We start from the raw sequence: 24310 nt of genomic DNA on the forward strand, positions 1-24310 counted from the left end.
TGCATTTACGAACAGGGAAATACACACAGAATAATTATCTTAGCTACAGCATAACCTCTTAATCTCTCAGGAAAGTTTTGTCTGAAAAGGAAGTCTGTTCCAACTGTTTCTTCCTGAGGGAATCCAGAAAAATCCATTTATTCACCCATCCTTCATGCTGTAAGGTTTAAGCACCTTTTGTTTGTTAGAAGCAGTGAAACCAACCTGCTGTGTATGCATCAGTTCTTAAGTCCGACGTACTGACTCCCTGGTCAACTCACAACATCAATGTTCCCTCCTGTGCCATAACCCATCTTTCCCAGGAGGAACAGTCATTCTCATTAGCTTACTCTTCTCCCTTCCCAATTCATTAAATATGTATCAAGATTAAAGCACCCAGTTAGGTTTGTTCCTCTTCTGTTGACTACAATAGATCTAAAGACATGATTTTGTGACTCTCAGTCACGTCTTGTTGATTGTTTTTAACATCAGAGAGAACATTTTGCTGACATATGAACTCGATAGCTGCAGGTTTTGGCCTATGTAGCCTTTGTAGCAGCTGAAACAGGAGTGAACTTCTTGCAGCACACTTAATATTCAGCTCAAGTTTGATGTAGCCATGGTGACTAGCAGGAAGGGTATTACTGTCCCAAATACTGCTTCAAACCAGGGAATCTGTGCCCTCATCTTAAGGTCAAATAAGAGTCTTTGATTAGCCAGTTGTTTCACCAAGGGAACGCCCGCGCTCCTGCTCAATGCAAACGCACTTCTACTAAACTGATAAACACTGTACGGGCAGGCGAAAAACAGAGAAAAACATTAAGACAAGCCACCATACCAATGGCATCACCTCTTCCAGCAGCCAGGAGTCAATACACCTTACCCACACACACACTGCTTATCAGGATCCTGTGAGTTTGTACTCCACTTTTCGTACTAGGGTTAAAAATCATGAGAGATCAGATTAGTCTCTAATTGCCCTTAATCTACACCAACTGCTTTCTCAGCACTGGTGAGACAAGCAAGGGTGCAAAAGCGTTTCAGAATTTTACTGATGGGACAGACCGAACCCAAATGAACACAACTTCTCTGCAACCTGAAGGCTTCAGAACACTGTGGGTGCACAGGACTGAGGCAGAACAACATGCGCTGCTAGAGGGGTTTGCTGTGTCTGCTTCTAATGAGCATGTCTGAATACATTCACTGTTGACAGCAATGTCCTGGGTAGGATATCACGACATGAACCTAAAGCACACAACCAACAGCAAGAAAAAAACTTGCTGTCAGTTGGAGAGAGGCAGAGGAAGCATTAAGATATTTTACACAAACATTTTGGAACATATCAAAGCTGCAAGATTAAAGCCTTGGAAATCACTGAGTTTTGCTGGGGGAAAAAAAAAAAAGGGGCAAAACCCACCAATCCAATACAAAATAGTCCTCAGAGATTCAGCTTTGCCTTTATCAACAGTATTCATGAGCAAAGAACTTCTTGGCCTCAAAGTATTTGCTCTGTGCAAAACAACAAAAAAAGAAAAACTCCAGAAACAGCACAAGAATTAACAGAAAATTCTACTCTGGACTTTTGTCTTGTTAGAGAACACACCGCTAGGTCCAAGATGTAACCCACTTGAAAGTTGCTTTGATTTGGTAGGCATGTATCCCTTTGGAGTCCAAGGGCTTCGATCCCAAGTGTCTAAGGGAGAAAGAACAACTATGAAGCCTACAATTAATAGCACAGACCTACAAAACCTTTGCTTTGGGGTTGCAGCCAAATGGAGTACTGGAAAACTGATAATCCTTCATTCCTACAATACTGCCCATACATTAACAACCACGAAAGGCAAAGTAATAACATGTTTGTCTTGCAGTATGTCAGAGAACAGAAAATGAAGTATTTGGCAAACGAAAAAATTAACAATACAGCTGCAGGAAAAATGCAGACACATTTGACTTTAGTAGCAAACTCTGGCATGTCAAAAGGATATTTTACAAACTTACACTTTACTCTTTTCTTCTGGACCTCTTCACCATCAATTCCTAATGTTTTTATTTACTTTATTGTCAAGAAATGAAACTATTACAGTGAATTACTGACACCTGCCAGAAAGGTCAATAAATGTATTGCATCCTGAAACACAAATCTAGGGCTGCTCACAGCTGTGTTGATACCAAAACTAAAACATCTGATGGACAACATTGTTCTCAGCCAACTCGTTCATTTCAGCTGGATGACAGAGGGGAGATGTAGTACCAATAGCTGAAAGTCCTCTGCTTTTCAGTCTTGAGCCTTGGCTTCCACCATTCAGCATGGTTAACTCTTATTCCAACAGAGACATCCCGGCTTGCTTTGCTTATGGTTAACAGGCAACAGTGGTGCTCATGACATTTACGAATAGATGCTATATTAAGAGAACGAGTGCAGCATTTCTCTACTAAGAAAATATCACTGTGATTAAAATTATATAGAAAAAGAACGTGTTCTAGATTATCCACTTTTATTTTCAAATTGCAGCAGCATTATCTTCCAATTTTCTCAAAGTGAAGAAGTTTCCACCTTTATCAAAGTCCCTATAGGAACAGCTGCTTTGTCAGTACCACCCAAAACGTATTCTTTAATAGCAGAAACTATGATTACCAATAATAGACAACACATATGAGTACTGGCAGAGGGTGTTTGAATCACATTTCTAATTAACTTCTATAAAGAAGCAGCTGTAAAGCATTAAAATGCTGATTCGCACTGCAGCTGACAGATATTTAGATTTTTGACTCCTAGCAGAGGAGGACATGTACTTCAAGGTGAGGAGAATAAAATCAAAGCTGTTTTCCTGCAAACTTCCAGTAACAGAAGCTACACACAAAAGGTTTCTTAGTAGCAAGCAATGCAGTTAAGTTTATTTAATGAGCTGTAATGGAAACTCTGCTCCTCAATTATTTATTGTTTTTAAACTTTAGTTCGCCAGACTTTACTACACAATAATTAGCTTAGAAAGAGGTCATAGCAAACTGGACCTCTTTAATCCACCTCTTCTCCTTTCTAGAAGAATCCTTCAGATGTTAAAGTAATAAATAGAGGATGATGAAAAGTAAACTGGTTAGTTAATTTAGGCTGTCACTAAAAAGCTGAAGTAAACAACTACAGTGGGGTCTCAGGTCCCTTAAACATTAGGGAATATATTTTTAACACTCTCCAGCCACTGCCTAATGAACGATGCAAGTTTTACATATCTCTTTATGAAGGGTATAAACAAGTATAGAAATAGTGTTTAAAGATACATTAAAACATACATTCCAAAAAGGGAAACATAAAAATCAGGTCCTATGCACATTTCACTAGGGACCCAAAGCAAGCTCTGTCAGCAAGAGTTGTCTAAGGTATCCCATGCCTACAAGACACTGCCAGAAATGGAGAATAACAAATTGATCTCTTTTCATTAACCAAAATCTGACATTTGCCTCAAGATTTATTTTATTCCTCCAGTCCATTTGGTGCTCACTACCGAACAGAGTACTGCTAAGTTCACAAATTCACTCCCACACCAGTACAATGCTCTGCTGCGCTCCCTGTAAGTCACACTGGAGTTTGGGTATCAAACCTCACAACTAGACTGTGGGTCACAACCACTTAAATGACTTCAAAGCTTATTTAGCTTTGCAGTATTTGTGCCACTATCAGAATCAACGATATTGAAAGCCAATTCACTTTCTACACTGAAAAATGACATCAGTGTTGCCTTCCATCAGCAGCTTTTTAACAGTGAAATTCTCAGAACTTGACCGTACCCTGAGAAATGCTCACTGTGACTTCACACACTTGATAGTATTAAACCATAAGACAAATGACCAGACCAACAACCTGAGCATCAAGAGCCTCACATTTAGTGATACATAAACACCAAGATGAGAATATTTCACGACAATTTCATTTGAATGAAAGCAAAGAGTACCTTTGTTTTCTGACTTCCAAGTCTCTCCACCCAGAACCACCAGCCTCCTCCCACTTAACCCAAGGGGAGATTTCACTGACAGTTACTTCAAAGCCATTATTTATGAGAGTGTGAACAGACCTGAGATAACGTGCAATGAATTCTAACAGCAAGGAAAAAAAAACTCCCTATTTTGCAACTTAATTTACAACAGTAATCCTTTTATCAGTTGTTTGAAACAATAGTTACCACAATTTCTACAAGAGACCTTGAAAGCAAAGGTTGTGGAGGGGCATAGTTGCCTAAGAAAAGGTTGGCTTTTTCTTTTTTAAAATGTGTTAAGGTAAAAAGCTTTAAAATAATCATATTTAAAATTCAGTAAGAAAGACTGTCACCACTTTGTCCTAAGCGCAGTCACTCCATATTCAGAGATGTACCAACCAGATGCACTTTAGCACATTTAAGAGAAAAAAAATGATTTTTACAGTGCATGTGCCTGAAGATGAAAAGATAATCTCTTTAGCTGCATAAATCCTTTACTGTTCCATTTAAAGATCAAAAAGAATTCAAGTATTAAATCCTTTTCTATTTCAGATACTAAGAACATGATGTCTTTCTATTAAGGTCTGGCAGATGTGGTTAATGGAACAGGGTTGTATTTGCTACATACCTGATGCTGCACCAAACGACACATTAATCACCCTTTGCCTTCTCCCTTCAGCACACTACTTAGTGACTTCTGCCCTTCAGCCCAAATTATGCTGCATGTGGTTCTGCCAAGTAGCCTTACCCACATTTGTTTTTCCATTCAGATTTTCCCATATGGCTACCTCCAGAATTACTGGTACTGCAATATAAAGAGCGATTTAAAAAGTCACGGGGATTTTAAAGGGGGAAAAGAAGGATTTGGCTGCTGTTCCTTCTGACACTCAGTAGCCAGATGAGCTCTGACACTCCTCTGCCAATAAATGTTCAAGCAAGGTACGGGATGGTGTGGAGACAGCACATCGGTGCAAAGCAAAGTAAGATGACTGGCCCTACACGAGGGGAGAGGGTAAACCCAGGGAAAAAAGTTGGTCAAACCAAGTGCTGAGATGACACTGCCTGGAAAAAACACTCCTCAAACTCTTTTACTAAAAAGGCTTAAAAACCTCTTACTGCCTTTCAGAGATGAGCAGTAGCCGCATGCCAGAGGTCTGGTCTCACAACGCTTCGCTGTCTCAAACGTTAGAAAGTAGCTCAAATTCCTGCTGCAAAAAGCTTTGCTGAAAAGAAATACACCTAAAGAAAAGAGTGAGTAAAAGTGGTAAAGTATAATAAAACCAAAAAAAGGCTGAAGAAATAAATATTTTCAGGTCTCCTAACAGAGACGATTTTCACAAATTAAAGAAAGATTCAAGGAGACAGAGTAGTCTTGGAAGAAAGACGAAGCTGAAATCTTGAACCTCCCTAAGGGACAATGAGATGCCAATACATACTTATAACAAAATTTTCTCCTCAAAATCAATTATAGCCAAGTACGTGTGCCTCCTGGACAACCAGGCATTAAAATACACTGTTTAACCTAAAAGCCAGAAAGTTGACTTCACAAATGTCACTGTCATATAGGGTTAAGTATATTCAAGTACTTAATCTGAAACTGTTACTGCCTCACAGTCGTGGGTGCAGATTTTAACTGGTTACCGTAAGAAGGGTGTGAAGTCTTCATGTATTGCCACTGCACGGATATACAGTGTGGTAAGGCAGACCAGCCCTGCTGGATTAATACTTCCAGAACAATCCTGATGTTTCGAGACTGCAGTATTTTCAGTGCTGCCACAGTCAACTTTATTACTGTGGCAACACAGTGCTTTGCATGTAACGCATGCTTTAGAGATGACGGACGCGGCGGTTCACAGTCTTCAACAGGGGACAACGCTTGTTCTAAAACACTGTCATTTATACAAAAGTAGTTGTAAAAATGAGTAAGAACAGGCTGTCAATCAATATGCAAATAACTGAATGCTGAAACGTGACATTTATGTGAAATTTAAGCACTTAGCCACAATGAGGGATTTCTGTCAAGCTAAGCCATAAAATGAGACGTACCAAAGTACTTCTGAACCACCTTTGTGGCACCTACATTTTCCTCTCTGCACAGACCTAGCCCCAAGTACACAGCAAGACATTTCTTTCAAATCACATTCAGCAATTAAGTCGTAGCCTTCTAGCACACAGTAAGTTTACAATGCCTTGAATAATTTAAAAGTTTTGATTGCTGAAAAGGGTGAAAAGGTAAAAACCCTACCCTGTTTTACATAAAAGGAAGGGCTGAAAAACACATGACGTTGGTTTGTTCCAGATAAACAGAGAAATGCAAACAAGTATTTCAAGGTTTAGAGGTATTGATATTCCCTGGATAGTTATTCCTTTCGGTGACTCGACAAGGGAACCAGGGATTTGGACATGCAGGATGCTTGTGTAGCCCATTTTATTAGCTCTACTCTTCTGATATGTTTGGATTCCCTCATTCTGAAGTTTTTCTTACCTATAAAAGGCATCCCTCTCATAATATCCTCACGGACAAGCTGATAAAATCTGGGCTAGATAAGCAGACAGCGAGGCGGACAGACAACTAACTGAGCTCTAAGGGTTGTAATCAGCAGTATAAAGCTGAGATGGAGGTCTGGACTCTCACTAGCTGTGCACCCCAGGGACTGATATCGTGGCTAATACCATTGCACATCTTCATTCAAGACCTGGATGACAGACCAAGCTGTCCCTCAGAAGGTTTCCCTGGGAGGCATGGCCGATAGGCCACTCAGAGGGGCTTTAAAAGGTGAGGGAAATGGACCAACAGGGATCTCATGAAGTTCAACAAAGGGAAATGCAAATTCCTGCACCCGGGGAGGAGTAACCCTATGCACCTGTATGGAGTGGGGACCCAGCAGCTCTAAAGAGACATTTAGACAGGCATCCTGCAAAGAGAAAATGTGCCATCATCTGCCCTCTGTTCCTTCAGCTTAAGGCTGTTCATTTATCTAGTGAGAAACAGAAGACAGCTTTACAATTGTTCATGCAAACACAGAGACAGCTGATACAGCAGAGATGTCCACAACCTACAAGAATTAGATGGAGATCGACAATCCATTTAGTACAAGGCAGACACTATTGATGAACAGCTTGATTTCTCACAATCATAGCCAGTTTCAGACTGTAGGTCTATGGACTGAAGCAGATCCTGAAGAATCATGAACTGTCTGTTTGTTATTCCTTGCCTACTATCAATAATAAATCACCATCAGAGCCGATACAAAAATCTGCAGTGTTACAAACTGACCTGCATTTCAACTTCTCCTCCCCTCCTTCCATTTCTATGGTATAATAGAACCCCCTTACCACTCAGCAGCATTGTAATCAAATAATCAAAAAGCAAACAAATTTCACATCTGACAGTCCCCAGGAGAAAACTGATATACATGAAAAAAAGCATTTTAGTTTACTTAGGGCTATTCTGGTAACAACAAGCTCGGAGGGATACAATTAGTACCCTGCAAGCCAGCATATGAAAAGGCTTAATTTAACTGAGATCAGAACTAAAGAATAACTACGGAAATTAAAAGTGAAGCCAGAAATCCACACAGGGCTGCCGCAACTAAGTGTTTTTATAATCATGAATTCTAAAGTTGTAATTAGCTTGTATTGCATTCTGATTTCCGCTTATCCAGAAGGGTAGGCTTTATTTTGGACCACCCTGAAATAGCTCAGGTTAATCTGGGAAGTCAGTCTGTGGGTCCTGAGCAGTTCTCAGTAGCATAAAGGAAGAGAGAGAGACAACACCAGGCAGGTTGATTCGTATTCTCCTGGTCTGCTGAATGGGTGCCTTCTTCTTCCATATAACCTAATCCCTACGATTGGTTTGAAATAGTTATGGTCAGGAGAAGAAAGTCTTTATATCACAGGTTTCTGAACTAAGTTTGTAGGGAAAAAAAGCATAATCTATCACAATTTTACTAGGAATACTAAGCTGGTTCTAGAGACTAACTATTAGAGAACGTACAAAATAGCCCCATGGTATTTACTGTGTTGTGGCCAACAGCACGTGCTGGGAAGCAGCTTGTTTTTAGGTAACTCAACCTAACAACAGAAGCCCCACAGAGAAATTAAAGTGTGAGCAAAGGCAGCTGCTGGCAGTGACAATGTGGACCTCATGGCAAACTGGGTGCTACCATGGTACTGCACTAGCCTGAGCTCATTGACAGGCAGCCTCTCCCAGAGCACTGTGGAATCCAGCACTAAATTTGTTTGAAGACTAGAATTTGATCATTTGTATTATACTAAAGGCATGTAAAAAAATTTCAGACAGCGAGTTGTTCCAGCACATTTTGATTTTTCAAATGCAGAGTATAGGAAACCCTTCAAAAACACGACTTGTAAAGCTTTTTGCTGCTCTTTGTTAAGATTTACTGTCATCAGGACAGCCTTTTTCATTTGAAAAATGTTTATTGCTAAAGGTCACAGAATTGTCTGTCTCAAACAAATAAAGAAATAAATGGCTGTTGACACTTCCAGATGATGATTCATCTGTGCAAGAGCTCCAATAACACAATGAAACACAGCTGCCTCAGGTATGCTGCAGCCCACAGCAGCCACCAGCCAACCCAGAAATCTGTCTTCACTCTCCCATCACTTTGTTGGCCAACTTCTCAACCCTCTTTGCAGCCACACCAAAATTTCCTCACTCCCAAGTATACAAACAGATGACAAAATACGAAAGTGATATCTGTCAGAAAAAACACTGATGTGTGCAGCAGCCAGGTTTCCACACTTACTATCTTTACTACTTTTACTATCAGCAAAGTCCTCTTTACTTTACGTGAAGCAAAAACTCTCTGTATGAGACACACGGATGAAAGAAGCTGATAGATGGGCACTAACACACCACCTACAGAAACCAGTGCAGTAATAGAAGAAAAAAACAACATTAACAGAACCACAAGGGCAGCTCAGCAAAGCCCAGCGTGTTTAACCCCAACACAGGTCACTACACAAGAAATTGTAGCAAGAGGATTATAATCTCTTTCCTAGGGAAAGTCAGGTTTTTGAAGCGTAGTCTTTTTAAAGGGTTAGTGAAGTACTAGGGGTCTGTCTAGAAAACCCTTGAGTGCAAGGCCATCACGAGGCACAGAGTATTTCTGATATTTTATCTTGTCAGGGTAACTTCTCAATAAAAAAAATTAATAATGGATTTTATTGAGTGATTCTCTTTTTCATCTTTCACTTTTCACTGGAGTTTAGGATGACTACTTACTGATCTCTTTGGGGAAGAAGCTGACATTTACCGTTCATACTATGCCTCTCTGATCTCAAATGCAGCCTCTGCTATCACTATGTGATTCTATAATTTAAAAAGAAAGATGCTGTTACAATTTTGTGGGACTAGCTTTTGAAACAGAAGCACAGCATCCCACCTTGCAGAGGACTATCATTTCTACATTTCAAAGAAAATCAGGAAATCTCTCCTCATTCTTTTTACTGCTCACCTTTTCTGTGGCACAGCACTGATGATCACCAGCTCAGACACAGGGCTTTTACCACACACCCAACCGAATCACAAGAAACAGATAAACAGAGCAGTGGCCTAACAGCGCAAAGCCAAGAACGTCCCCTTTTCAAACACACAATACGTCAAATGAAAGTTTTCCTGGAACCTGTGCTACTTCCTGCAGTTCAGTTTGAGGCATTCAATTATCAGTTGTGAGGTATCAGGTTGATGTATGGTGTGGTTTTGTTTGTTTGGTTGGTTTGGTTTGTAAAACATACACAATGGGCAAATTAAAACCAGAAATGCATAACCAGCAGCCTTTCAAGTCAAGATTATGTGTTTAGGACTTAACTGCCTCCTCAAGACTATTTAAACCCAGGGAGGGATGTAGAAGCCAACCCCAGTGTGGTTAAGGAATAATGCTGACTGCTGGAAAAGGAGCAGCAGTCCACAGGAAATGCTGCAGTTTCTGATACAGATAAAGAACTGACAGCAGCGAAGGAAAAAATATTTCATCCTAACCAGTAATTGTCCCAACACGCATAGATCAACTGAGCTAGGAGGAAAACACTGGTTTACTAAAAAAAAAAAAAAGGCTTTTATTAGTACTCTGTGTCATTCTCTTCCCTCCACGCTTTAGATCACTTTCCAACACCACTAGTCTTTTATATCCATCTATAAATAGATGCTGCACGCAAATTAATCTTCGCTACTCCTTGCAACCTCTGTATGAAAGATGGATGACTGATGCAGAAGAGCTTGCATCTTATCAGAGGCTGGTGGAACAGAGCAGGAGCGAGCTGGACCAACAGCACGTGCACAGACAGGAGGAGCAGGGGTGGGAGGGCCAGGAGTGGTTTCTTTCACCTGGTTGGAAGGGCACATCTAGACAACAAGGAAAATGGATCCACAGGAAATCAGATTTCAATACTTTCAGTTCTCTCAAAAGAAACTTGCTTGAACAATTCAGTTGTGGTTACAGCATGAGCTTGTCTAATTTGCTTCTACATTGAGAAGAAATAAAAAGACCTTGTGGCAGGGTGGGTTTTTTTTTTCCTTCCCAGCTTAGTCTGAAAATCCTCTAAAGAAATATTTGTTTTATATAGAAATATTTACATTTTTATATACATGATTTGTTCAAACCTGCATGCCTTGCTTTCAAACTGGAGACGTACTGTAGAACAAATACTACAGCTGTTTGGTTTTGCTTATTTGGAAGTCAGTATAGGTCAGAACCGCAAATACTCACGAGCTTGTTTCCAAACTCATCTTAGCAGCTCCGTGCGTGTCAGATTTTTGGAGGTGTATCCTTTAGTATCTGTGAAGAGAGCTCTTTTCTCTTTTCCTCCAGTTGATTAATTTCAGTGGCAGAACCTCTGAACTCTGCAGTTCATAAAGCTAAATAGTCTTAGTAATTTTAAAGGAGAAAATAGGATTGCTAGATTTGATCATAACCCCTTAAAATCCCTGCAGCCTTTTCAACACAGGAGAGCACCAGCTACTTCAAAGGACTTTCCAGGTGATATTTCTAGCTATGCAGTGCCTACATGATAGAGGCATTCATTCCTCGTTCCACTTGATCACCTTTTTTACCATAGCAAGGGTGTAAACTACAGGACATGGATTTGCTGGCTCCTCATGTACCGGAGCACGGTTCACCTGAGCTCTGCTGCTGGCAAGTAAAACAACCGCAAGTCATACACACATTTTCAAGTCCCTGGATCCCTCAGGTATGTAAGCATAGGTAGGTAAACGTAGGTGGAGGTTTGCATACAAATTACCATACCTCTGTCGCTGAAGTCATCCACCAGCACTATCTCTGCTATCAGCTCGGGAGGGGAGCGGTTTAGGACACTGTGCACTGTTCGGAGGAGAGAGGACCATCCTTCATTGTGGAACGGTATTATCACGCTAGTGTTCGGAAGCTTCTCCAGGTACAGCTTATTCTTGCAGCTGGACACAGGTAGAGTAAGGTTAAAAGGTGGTGCCGAAAAACATCAGCACTTCCATGTTAATTACCATCAAGTAAGTTAGTTCATCCTTTACTTCTCAAATTGATGCAAAGTGCCTGGAAAAAAAAACCAACCCAACTTTCAGGCCAGTATTGACCTGACCTAGTTTACCTGGCCAAAAAAAAAGAAATTCCATTCGAAGTAAGAATTGTTAATAGCCAGTGACACTTAGCAACACAAAGTCAAAAGGACCTATAAGCTGCTAAAGTTGCTTTTAAAGGAAATTCCAGTTAGAGCTTGAGATACATAAATCTATGAGATACTTGTTTTTGCTGTTCTTATACCTCAAAGATAACCAGGAAGAGGAATTTCTACAAAGTTATTTCAGAAGTTGAATGTATCTCTTTAGGCACTATCAGGAGAGAAGCAAACCACTCTACTTACATGTATAACTGTCATTAAATTTTTTTAGGCCAAACATAAGGAAGTAAGGATTTTGTCTGACTGCATTTCCTGAAAGAGTCCCAGAAATTCAAGACATTACGAACAACAGGCAGAAGAGAAAGGATAACTGCATGGTAAGAACTACTCAATAAACCCACCACTCTCAGTAACAGATCCAACCTCTACCAAAGGCTTCCTTTGTCACGTTGGACAAATGATTCAAATCCTACTTTTCCTAACCAATCAGTTTGTGTTCCTCATTTTTCAGCAGGTCTAGTTTGACAACTGGGATCAGGTCTGTGGACAGAAGTGAAGGAATCTAGGCTTTGAACACAAAGCACTGCAGAATATGGATAAGATGAGAGATAATATGGAGAGTTGGCTCTGCAGAGTCCCCGCGTGCACCCCTTGAATTTGGGGGGATTTTCCCACAGTGTTAGGGGAAATGGGAGTAATACTCTCTTGCCTCGTGGGAGTCTTTTCAAGGTAGCTTCATGCTGGAAATTCGAAGTGCAGCAATAAGCGCAGTGTTTATTTTCTTGCAGGTGTGCCCTAACAGCGGAGTTTGGACATTGTTAAACAGGTAAGATCTAAAGCTGAACAATGAACAACTGTGGTTTAAAAACACCAAGCAGCTGCTTACAAGAGGACAAAAATCTATTACATTCTCAGAACCCCACATGTCCAATGCAAAACAGAGGTGGCTACGTGCACAGAGATTCTTAGACTGTATTAAGAACGCAGACAGCACGGCGGGCTGCCCTCTTTCCACGAGCAGGGGAGGGAGGCCATACTCCATACTCCATTCCCTGCCCTGTCACAGTACCAGATCTCTCGCACAGCCGACAACAGAGCTGATTTGCCAACTTCTTCTTGCCAGGCACTTGGGTAGGCTTCCACTAAGGGCACAATGCAGTGCACGCACGCAGGGAATTCTCTCCCTGTTCCCCGGAAGGGCAGATGGGAACAAAGGCAGCTTTGGCAGTGGCAGCTTTTTCCTGGTACCTTTCCCAGGGAATGGAGAAGGATGCACCTATGTTATACAAGCTCAATAAATCTGTGAAGGAAGTGACTGTGGTGCCTGCGTGAAAGGACAGTAGCTTATTCTGGCTCTAATGAATTGTCTTGGGGTGCTGCCAAGAACTTACAGGCTATGGCTGCAATGCACAGATGCATGATGCAAAATAAAGCTGCACGGACTGCTTTCATCCAGCTCTTGGCACTGCAATCTTAACTTTCTTCTGAGAGAGCTACTTGCAATAGCTCTGTTCCATTAAGAAACAAGAGTCCCCAAATCTCTAAATCTTCTTAAACTGGAATTCTCATTTTCTGACTAACAACTGGCAAACTTTGGCTACTTAGTTTAAGCAGTAAGCATGGAGAGAAATTGTTTCTCTCCAGCTACCACATCTATAATTGCTTTACAAGACCTCCAAAATTAGTATTTGATATTAAAAAAACCCAGAAGCACCTAAAGGAAATGTTAAGAGAGGAACACAACTGTTGAAACGAACAGCTATACGTGTGCACCAGTCAGGCATGCTCCTCCAGCCCCTTGATTCCAATGATCAACAGAAAGCAGAGGTGCCACTTTTATATTTGGTATATAAAGTTCCACACAAACCATCTAAGAGGTGAGCAAACACACTGACTGCTTGTCCTTCCCCGTCCAGGCCAGCTGTGGGGGAGAATCGCCACTGTGGCTCCCAAGCTTAGGTAAACGGACAAGACAGATGCTGCATTTTCCCCAGTTCACCTTCTCCTTACACTAGCTGCTGTCTGCAGGCACATCTCCAAAGACAGTCTCTATTATTTCTTACTGTATGTAAAAGGTCAGGTAAAGCAAGTGCACTAAAAGTCAGCTTTCTCCTGTCTAGAATGCTCTTTATGGACGTGGTCTCAGCTGAAATTCATTATAAATTTCCCTCACCAAGCTCCCAAATAACACAAACCATACTATTTCAAGTATATCTTTTTTAACAGCACACAGAATTCATAACAGACCTTTTTAGTGAATTCCTTTACTGAAAATCTCCATTATATGTGACCCCAATCCCTGCCCAGCCAGTTGTAGTACCCATTGTATACATACTGTTTATCCTTTCCTTGAGACATCCACAGTTATAACTCACTACACTGGGGGAAAAGATGTGTCAAGCAACAAGCAAACCAGCTGCAGCAGCATCATTAATCACAGCTTAAGTTGTTGGTGACCCAGCTGCTACACTTATTAATTTTAACCAGCGAATGGAGTTAGAATTTTCACATTTTAGAAAAGTTTAAATAGCAGACGTAGCAATGAAGAGTCAGCAACTTTTGGAAACAACGGGCAATGTCAGGTAATGCATTAAAACCTCAGATGAGGGAACACTGGCATTGTCTGATGTTTAAATTCTCAGAGCCCGTGGCAGCCCCTGTAAATGGAGGCCAGGTATAATTTAGGTTAGCAAACTCAATTTGTATTTCCTAGAACCCAAGTATGGGCTGACCAACAAGCATCTTCAGTTACTTGATTTATCTTTATGTTTGAACATTTCAGCTGCATGCCTAAAATATTTATAGAGCTATACTCACTACTCTGGTTTATGAGTTGATTGAGAAGGAGTGTTATGCCACTGTATTTGATTAGTTTGCTGTGACAGCTGAAGAGGTAATCTCTCAAATGTGCAGCTAACAAATTATAAAACCTGACTTCTGGAAATTATGTCTTATGAATAAAGTAGATGTTGAATTCAGATTCACTAAGCTGTGATAAAAACAGCTTTACACAAAACAGCCTTTCATTCAAATGTCTAACAATGCTTTCAGATCAAAAACTGCACAAACAGTATTTAAAAACCTCTCAGCTTTGTATAAACAAGGGTCTAGTCCTAACTGAAGCACTTTTGCTAATGAAAAACTCCTGGCTTGCACAGCACCCAGTCTGACATCATCCTAAAGAATAACGTCCAGAACCAGATGAACTCAAAAAGCCAACATTCAATTGGTCCTAGTTTCTACTTGTACATCCTAATGAGGTTTTTATGAGGAAGATGTTGATTTATGTTAAAACTCTTCATACATAGTTGAGTGGAGATACTCAAGTCTTGTTCTTCTCCGGAGCACTTCATGGCCATTTCCAGCTGGTGGCCAACATAAGAACCAGAGAGCATTTAGTGACAAACTTATCACCTGACTACACTTAGGGATTTGTCAACTGAGTCATCAGTCACATCAGTTTCCACTACAGAAAGCAATAACTCCACCTTATTAGTTGCTAAAAGCTATTGACTGTGTCAGTAGGTCAGGAACTGAATGGTTACATTGCAAGAAGTGAGGAAGCCATCTCTGGGCTAAGTTCAAGATCTCTTCTGTGAAGAGTGGCGTGTTTTTGTTCATATTAAGTCTTCTGGAATAAAAAGGGGTTTTTTTTTTTTTTACTAGATTTGGTCTATTTCCCATTACAATTACCTTACATTGTCCTTTACTAAGGAGACAACAGGACCAAGCTGTGAAAGGATTGTATTTGATGAACAAAGGTACAAAACCCCATAATAATAAGAGCAAACTACTGAAGATGTGGTAATTTAGGGCTTGTAAATTTTCCCTCATAGAAATGCAAACAATATACTCACTTTGGATGTCTGATGTCTGGAAGGGAACGATTCAGAGAAATTTTATCACTCACAAAGATATTAAAGCCATTTTCCCTGTATGCCTGGTCCACTCGCTCTGCATCAGTCATTGGGTAAGGTTTTCCCTGTTCCCCATTTCCTATAGACAGAAAGTAAACATGCATCATTACTACTAATTGGTGCTTAACTGATCAGAAACTAATCCATATATCAAAAGGAAAGCAGTCATCTTAGAGCCCTTTGAAAATTCCTTCATTAGTTTTGTGCTTTTTGTCATACTTAGCACTGGGTTAACCACATCAACCTAACAATTTTATTTAATAAGCAGTTTTGCTACAAACCATTCAGCTGTGCAAATCATCGAAGTTAAAAGTCTTCTTTCCAACATCAGAAACTCATGAACAGGCTATGGCACCGCTGTGGAGGCTCTATAGAACATTTTTTGTTTCGCTGCAGGACGAATCCATATGGTTTGGACACCCTGTCACTGTTGCTTTTTTCAGCACAGATGGATATGTATATTTAACAACCTGAGCTCTTGCACAGAGCAGGTAGAGCCCTTGCAGACACACCAGAGTAAAGCTATGACATTCAAAATGGGCTCTTTTATGTGACGCGAGACAAAACTCAGAACTATGGAATAAAGATTGCATGAATGTTATAATCTAGAACATTTTTCTTCTCACTCTTCTTCCTTTATCTCCCATTTTTGGGAGAGGTACAGGCACATATTTTTTTTGCAAGCTTTTTAAAGAGATCAACACCGCACGTATCCTAAAAATACCAAGATGCTACCAACATATTTTTACCTCAAAATGGTTATTATGGAGTTGGAAGGGATTAACACACAATAATTGTTGCATCATGCCAAGAACATCATCTTGACCTTGAAGCTGAACATGCTGTTCTGCTCTCCACCTACCAAATATAATCAAACAGAACTACCATGTGTATTAAAGCAGTCTTACAGTAATCTTACATACCTACACGCTCAGAGTCTCTCCTTATAGCTTCTTTGTTATGCCAGTCCTTTTTCCTTGGTCCATCATCAAAGTAACGGTCTTTCTTTTGCCTCACGTATGATGCCTTTTAAATAAAAGATTGGATATATTAAATACAGAGCACATGAAACCTTTCCTTAACAGTCTCTCTCTCCTGTAAGAGAGATTAAACATCTTCCTAAAGGAAAGACCATCATAAGCAAGTAGTTTTTACCCTGAAAGCAGTGAGGAAGGAAGCAAGTTTTTCTTGCTTTAGAACAGGACTTTATCTATAGCTGTTAAGTGATTTTTTTTTCAGGGCACCATCATGTATGCAGATCAGTATTCTTAATCAGGGAATCTATCAAAACCTCCCATTTTAATTTTGAAAACATCTAATACATCTTACATCCTCTTTAATTAACAATAAAGCTGTAATGGGAGACCTATTGCAGGATCATTATTAATGAGCACACTACTACACCTGAATAAAAATCAAAATAAGATTTAAAAGGTCATTTATTAAGACTCTTGCCGCTGAACTTAAAAGCAAATTTTACAGAAGGCATGAGCCTGCACTGAAGCCAATTAGAGCTTCTCTTTTCATGATGTTGTTCCTGAAACTCAAAAGCAACGAGTGCTTTGGGAACAAGTTAGCAAATGAAAGATGGGGTGAATTCAGGATCAAAGAGACTATGGTGTGTGGAAAGAAAACCATGATATGCTTCAAATACTGGCATCCCCAAATTCAAGGGAAATAAACACACACACACACACATATATATATAAACATATTTAAGGGGGTTTTGAGGTCAAGAAAGGAACACCTTCTCGGAGAATGAGTTTTCAATTATGTTGTAATACGCTGGTGAAGTATATATGCAAGTCATTTGTAGCATCATTACTAATCAAGTAGCATTTTTTCTCCTTTTAGTGACCTGCAGGGAGAACTCCACAGGCTCAACTTCCTAGAAAGATAAAGCAGCTTCCATCCTTGAAGGACAAGAGTTTTAAAGTATTGCTAATGGGTCAATCAAACCAAACAACCACCAAAAAGTTAACGGTTGGCATAGTAACCTTGCAGGGCTGTCAGGCACCTTTGGCATCTGGGACACAGACATCATTTGCCCAACTAGTTAAATTACAAACTCTTCATTTTTATGCCTAGATTTGTCTTGGGAAAATGGGACGTCTGGACATTTTATTTCTTATTCCAAGGTACTTCAGCCTGATGCAGTTCACCTCACTGCAGTCTGACAGATGAGCTCTGGTCAACTTGGCTGCGAAGGGTTAGCAGATTATTCCCATCACATCACCCCTCTTCTGCAACAGTTGGCAGGAAGGGAGCCCTCTGTATTAACTCACAAAACCACCAGTTTCAGCTGAGATTTCTAAATGAACTGAGTGACTGAAGGCGGGTACGTGCTCTGCTCTACCTACTCTGTTACGGGTGTGAAAACCTTCAGTTGGTGCTGGTTGTATTACCATGCCAAAGGGTAATAAACTAGTGGTCTAAAAGTAATAGACCTCAACCTGATTAAAAGCTGGCCAGGGAACTATTACGACTTATTTCTTTTTTTTTTTCCCCCCCCTTACATAAAAGATTTTAAAATCAATCTAGATCCTTTCAATCATGGATCATAAAATGATTTACACTCAGCTTCTTGACATTTTGCAGACGGTAACACACCTGGAAGAAGTCAAGTTTCATCCATGAAACCAGACACTCGGTTATACATTTCAATTAACTAACAGCATTACTCAGAGCATTCCCCTTCGTGCTCCCTTCAATTTAACTTTATTTTCACTGAAGGAGAGCTGATGGGCACTCAGGGTGGACAAGAAGTCAGTCAGACGGCTAGTTCATGATCTGAACAAGTTATAAGGGTCTTCCACTTGTGCCACTCAGTTAACAAGGATATTCTCTGAAAAATACTTATGATGCAGGAAGATGAAGGTAAAAGAACTCTCAGAGTAGCACCGGAGTGGCAGGACCACACTACAGGATGCAAATAACACAGGTGAAAAACAGACAACTGCCAGAAAAGGCTGGTTAGCAGGGAAGGACAGTTATACCCAGAAGAAAAGCAACCCCTTTAGGAAAATCCCTGTAGAGCTACTATTAGATGGTGTGCTTGATTTCTTTCATTTACCCCATGATTCCTTAACTTTGCTCATCTTCATTACCTGTTCTTTTATTTCACATTCTGATGAAGTTATACGAATCTAAAGCAATAGCTCATTTTAAGTTAATTACTGCCGCTTTAGCACATGAACCCTACTCTTCTAAATACTTATTTCTGTTTAAATACAGAAACTGGTAGTGTACGTTCCTGAATTGCACTCTGCATCTATTAGGGCATAAAATTAAGATCCCCACCAGCAATCAAGTGTCTTCAGTTCACCTCTGACTGCATGTGTTAAAGACTTGCATTTGCTGAAGGAGAGAGGTTTCATGAGAAGCACTGCAAAAGCCTCCTTGATTCCCATCACACAGGAGAAGGTAAGTGCAGCTCCTGAGCAGCAGAGCTGTGGTGAAGAACGGCACTCTCCCCTTCTGGAAGGGCTCACCTGAACTCAGGTATGACTATCAAACTAAATTGTTCAACCTGCCTTGTGGTTTTCCAGCCATGCCATTAAACACCACTGTTCTTATGTGAATTTCTACCTGGTCATAATGAAAAAGTATTTTTAAGTGTTTTGATGAATGTGCGAGCCAGGAACCAAATGTAAGAAAGCACTACAAGGGCAAACTGAACACAGTAGATAAAAACGCTTCTGGGGCAACACGAAGCATGCACCTAGTCCTTGGGTCAATCGGAGTGGTATCAGCAAGACTGGCACAGAGCACCTTCAAAATCATACAGCGTGTATGCCAACACCAGCCAGAAACTCCACGTTTGCTCCACTGAAAGAAGTGGCTGCTGCTCTGGCACAGCAGGTGTGAGCAGAGGTGGTTTGAGATGCTTCTTGGGGGTGCAGAGACCAGGGCACCGTGTGGATAAGGGGCAGGCAAACCCAACTCCAGCATCTGCCCATGGCTCTGTCTTATTGAATGCCCACACGAATAATCCATGCAAACTTCCCCTGACTGTCACGACCTCGTGCCAGCTAATGTGAGCAGGCCTGGGTGACAGCTATGTGACAGACAGACAGTAGAAGCAGCAGCTTGGCTATTTTTCCTGTAAAATGGTTGAAATTTTCAGCATCATGAAGCAGCCACCTTGCACTACTGCAACAGTCCAGCTTGTCTCCTCTGGCCCACACCACAGTGGCTTCTAATTTTCAGACAACACGTCACCCTCCTGACCATTCCCACTAAACAACCCACAGACACAATACCATTCTGTGATTTTTTTGCCTCTGTTTTGCAACATCCCTGCCTCGCCAGGTCTGCTCACCGGCCAGTTTCCTCTCCAGGATACTTCCTTGCCAGGAAAAGTCCTGGAAAGCTCTTGCAGATCAGAGCATCCCCTTGCCAGGAGAGTTTTGCCAACTTTTTGAGAGCTAGGCTCGCATGCAAGTGTCATACTGGGCACAGGAACAACTGGCAAGTCTGAAACATCAATATTTTAAATCTCTTTTGTCTCGTTTACAGCACTCTGGACTGGAGGAGCACACCAGGAGAATCATTTACACCACTACTATTACTTCTGCCATCTGCTGTGATACAACACGTGTAAAACCCTTACTGGCAGTTACTCTAGAAACCCCCCACACCACTGAAGCATTGTAAGAGTGTCTAGGGACTAGATCAAAACGGAGATGCCCAGCGTGACTCTGAGCCTCACGACACCCCTTCTGCACACAGCACCACAGTAAATCCTATGCCAAGTCCCTGTGAAGTGACATGGGGAAGTCACTGGACAAAGAGAGGAATAAAGAGACCCACCAGCAAAAAGACATCCAGGCTGCCTAACAGGGCACTGGTGAGAGCGTTTTAAATCAGATGACTCCCTGGGGCTTAGGCAATTTAAACTGGAATTGCAGAGGCACCTCCCTTCCCTCTCAGCTCTAGTCTGAAACTGTTCCTCAGAAGATATCTGTTCACACCTGCAGTTAACCTGCATGGATTGCTCTCTTTTTGAAATATTCTAAAGGGATGGATCTTGAGCTGCACTCCACAACAGCTCTAAGGAGACAGGAGACAATACCACAAAGGATTCACAGCAACACCTCCAGCATCCTCTGGAAGGAAGCCACGCCACTGCGATATTGGCTGTTTCAGGAGAAGCATCTCATGCCATTACAGAGCTGTACCAGCCACCCCTGCTCAGGGTGAGCACACTCACGCTCTGGGCTTAAGTTGCCCTTGTGTTTGTGTGCTCAATATAAGATAACGTGAACCACAAAGTAAGTTTTCTGCACAGCTTCAAGCCATTCTTCAGAGAGGTCAACAACATGCATTTAAATACCCTCAAAGCAAGCAACAATCCAATGCAATTTAATCATTACAATACTGAGTAAAAGTTGGCAGTAGCACCCCATCCTTCAAGTGCTGTTAAACAAAGGGGAGAAAAAAAAAAGTCACAAAGATTGCCATCTATATACAGCGCCTAAATCAGGCAGGTGGACAGCAGAATGTCTGGTAGATATATGTATTCCCTCCTCTCAGTCCCAAACAAATTTACGCAGGAAAATGTCTTTAATCTGGGCTAAGCTAACCACATATGTCAAGAGAAAGACTTAAGTAATTTGTAAACTTTAAATTAAGGAAGAGGGAAACTACGGGATAGATGCACCAGTTATTCAGACCTTTCCAAACCATAGTATCGGACTTTGGACGCACACAAAACAGGAGTTACAGATCCTAAAGTCCTGTGCAGAGCTGTTCCTCAGCTCCCTGTCTTGGTGACTTACGAGGACAAGCAAAGTAAAATGAAGACAGTGTAGGGTTTAGGGTGTTATCTGCTCCTCTGCCTGCAGTCGTCACGATGTTACTGCCCTCTACAGTAACATGATTCACCCAAGATGAACATAACATTAATCTCCGTTGGTTTGACATACTTCTCTAAGTAGCTTTCAAAATCTTAAAGGCGAGACATAGCTGCAGATGGTCATGACAGACACACTGCATTCCGGAGCATTCTGGTCTTGGGCAGAGAACACACATTAGTCAATCCAATTCAGAAATGCTCCATTAAATTTAATTCAACTTAGGTAAATGTTAAGGAGTTAGAATATTTCTAACTGCATCTCTTGCAAGCAAACGTATAACACTTACATTGGTTTTGCAGGCTACCGTTAAAACACGGTATCTGAAAAGTCTGCCGTGAGTCACTGACAAGTTCTGTCAACAATGTCTGAACATTAATTTTGAAGTGACTTTGAGCGCTAGAAAATAAATATCAGTGTCTTGGTTTCAGTGATCTTGCCAGCACCTGCGATCCACGTAGTCCGGAAGGGAAGGTGTAGATGCAGCAGGCTGATTAGCATCACATTTCTTGCTAAGCATCCCACTTTCAAGATCAACTTAATTTCAGCACACTATCAAAAAAAGTCAGAGCAAATGATAACACAATGACTCCCCAACCCTCTGACTGCAATTTTTATGCTCATGTCATCACTATTAGCAGAGTGGGGTGTAAAGCTGTGGGCAGTCTGCCATCATGGGCAGAGGGAAGAGATGCATATATGCACCCAAAGTACCTCTCATTGTGAAAATGAGCAGATTCCTGACACTGCTATTATTTTGGAGGCTCTTCTGGTATTTTTTGTCTTTCTTTCTCTTTTTTTCCTCTTTGTAAAAGATGTCTGAGGTCTAGAAATTCAGACAGCACACAAGGACCAGAATGTTGCTTTTTTTAGTGGTTTCCTTCAGGGATTCTGCATAGGATTTGACTCAATTATGCAAATTCCATAACTTGATGATATCTCTTCAACAGACGCTCTAGACTGTGATATCTAAGCAATCTGCACAACACAGCAAGTTTCCAAGGACTGACTGACTGTTAAGCAAGCACTTCATTTGTGGGGAGCTGTCTTACCTGTAATGCTGTATTTCAGCTTTCACTTTAATGCTAATTTCTCAGCAATTCTAATTGCATAGCAGAAGGCGTAAATTTTTTGTCCAAACCTCACCAGCATCCCCCCTTATCTGCATTTTATCTGTGGAATGCAGTGATCATTGTTTGAAGACTGCTGTTATGGGTAGGGTAAAAGAGCATTACAGCTCTGAACTTCTGTCCCTATAGCACAGGTCAGCAAAGCTACAAACTTGGCAATTTCTGTTTTGCTCTACTTCAGCTTCTCGTTTTGCAAAAAGCTCTTCATTTTTGAAATGGTCAGTTATAAACAGGAATGCAACAAGGGGATTTCAAAGCATGAAGGGTTCATTATGATCATCTAGTCAAGCTACGTAAATGCACAAGCCACTGAATTTCATCCATTAACTCCTACAGCAAACCCATAAGTTCTATTTCAGCTCGAGCACATTTGCTTTTCCTTAAGAACTGAAAGTTACTTACCACTAAGGAGCCATTACTTCCCCAACAATATCTTAAACTAAACTCCTGCCCATTTCCATCCTTCATTTTTTTAAAACTGAAAAGGAATTAAAGTAGAAAGGCATATTAAGCAATACATTGAAAATGGATTTAGACAGATTGCTGTAAATAAGTCCCTTCTGTTGTCTACCATGCTGTTAGCTAACATGCCGCCAAAGCAATTGATCAGCGTTCAAACGCCAAATGCACAAAAATGGAATTTTAATCTTTTGTTTAATCACTATTTAGTGTGCCTGGCTCCAGGCAGAATAAAAGAAGAGTGGATGGAGACATAAGCCAAGAGTTTTCTATACACAAGGAAAAAGGAGACTTGCCGAAGCTCACACGCTAATCATAATGCTGCACAGATTTTCAACTCTGTTCAAACATTTGTTTCATTGATTTATTGATTTTTTTTTTTTTAAAATCAAGAAGCTATGATCTGTGGAGACAGTATTAAAAGGGGGAACCTGTTCCATCCCAGGTCTCTTCACTTATCCCAGGACCTTGGTAACTATATCTTGCATTTGTGCCCTACAATAAGATGCTGAATACAATGAAACGATCCAGAAAAACAACAGGAAAAAACAGAGCAAAGAGAAACCATTCCTCTACTTATTAAAGGAACTTGCGAACTGAGGCAGATGCCATGGAAGACTCTTTAGTTACAACCCAGTTGTCATGATCCACGTGTGCCAAGGCAAAGCAGAAACATCTATAGGAAACTTCTCTCCAGTCTTCCAAAACCCAGGGTACATGAGGAAGGCAGGAAACATGGGAGAAGCCAGGTTTGGCAAAGAACACGAGGAATCCTCCCTCTCACTGAAGCAGGAAGCCCAGGTTTTAATGATTGTGGGACCATCCATGCTAAATGTAGGTAGCCCTTTCATAAATTTAACAAAATCTTATTGCACCACGAAGAAATAAAAATCTTTTTTGGTTTGTCAGAGATCTATTTTAGCACATGTTGAACAACAAATCAGTGCAACGTACATGCAGCACAAACAGCATCCATCCTTCGCTCTGGTAGGAAAACAACTGGGCATTTCAGATGATCTAATGAAAAATAAAAATATCTCCATCATCAGCTGGAGGCACTTTTCCTAGGTCAGGAAGCTGCCCATAACCTTGGGTCAGTCCAAACTCTTCATTTACTGGAACGGAAGAGAACATGCTGCTAGATAAAGGAAGCTGCAAAACCCCTGTGATCTACCCAAAGGTTAATTTTTGAAGCTATTTCAGTCCATCAAAAATTTAAAAGCTACATTAACATTATCCATACCTTCAGCATTTCAGGAACTATTAAAAGGCAATGCAGGACTAAATGGCAGCATATCATGTGGCATGATTAAGTACTTCTGAAGACAAAAAAAGCTAAGCGTGCCTTCCTGGTCCTGTTGTGACTC

General features: G+C 40.9%; 1 protein-coding gene across 1 annotated transcript in view; it reads right to left on the reverse strand.

Moving 5' to 3' along the window:
- The window catches only part of GALNT10 (polypeptide N-acetylgalactosaminyltransferase 10), an 80404-nt gene that overhangs the window by 24203 nt on the left and 31891 nt on the right, over positions 1-24310 (reverse strand). Inside the window, exons 2-4 of the mRNA XM_054079825.1 lie at positions 16423-16525; positions 15440-15578; positions 11216-11382 (exon numbers count right to left, since the gene is read on the reverse strand). Coding sequence (XP_053935800.1) covers positions 11216-11382; positions 15440-15578; positions 16423-16525 — 409 coding nt within the window. The remainder of the gene's footprint in view (positions 1-11215; positions 11383-15439; positions 15579-16422; positions 16526-24310) is intronic.

Source organism: Cuculus canorus, chromosome 14 (genome assembly GCF_017976375.1).
Source record: "Cuculus canorus isolate bCucCan1 chromosome 14, bCucCan1.pri, whole genome shotgun sequence".
Lineage (NCBI taxonomy): Eukaryota > Metazoa > Chordata > Aves > Cuculiformes > Cuculidae > Cuculus > Cuculus canorus.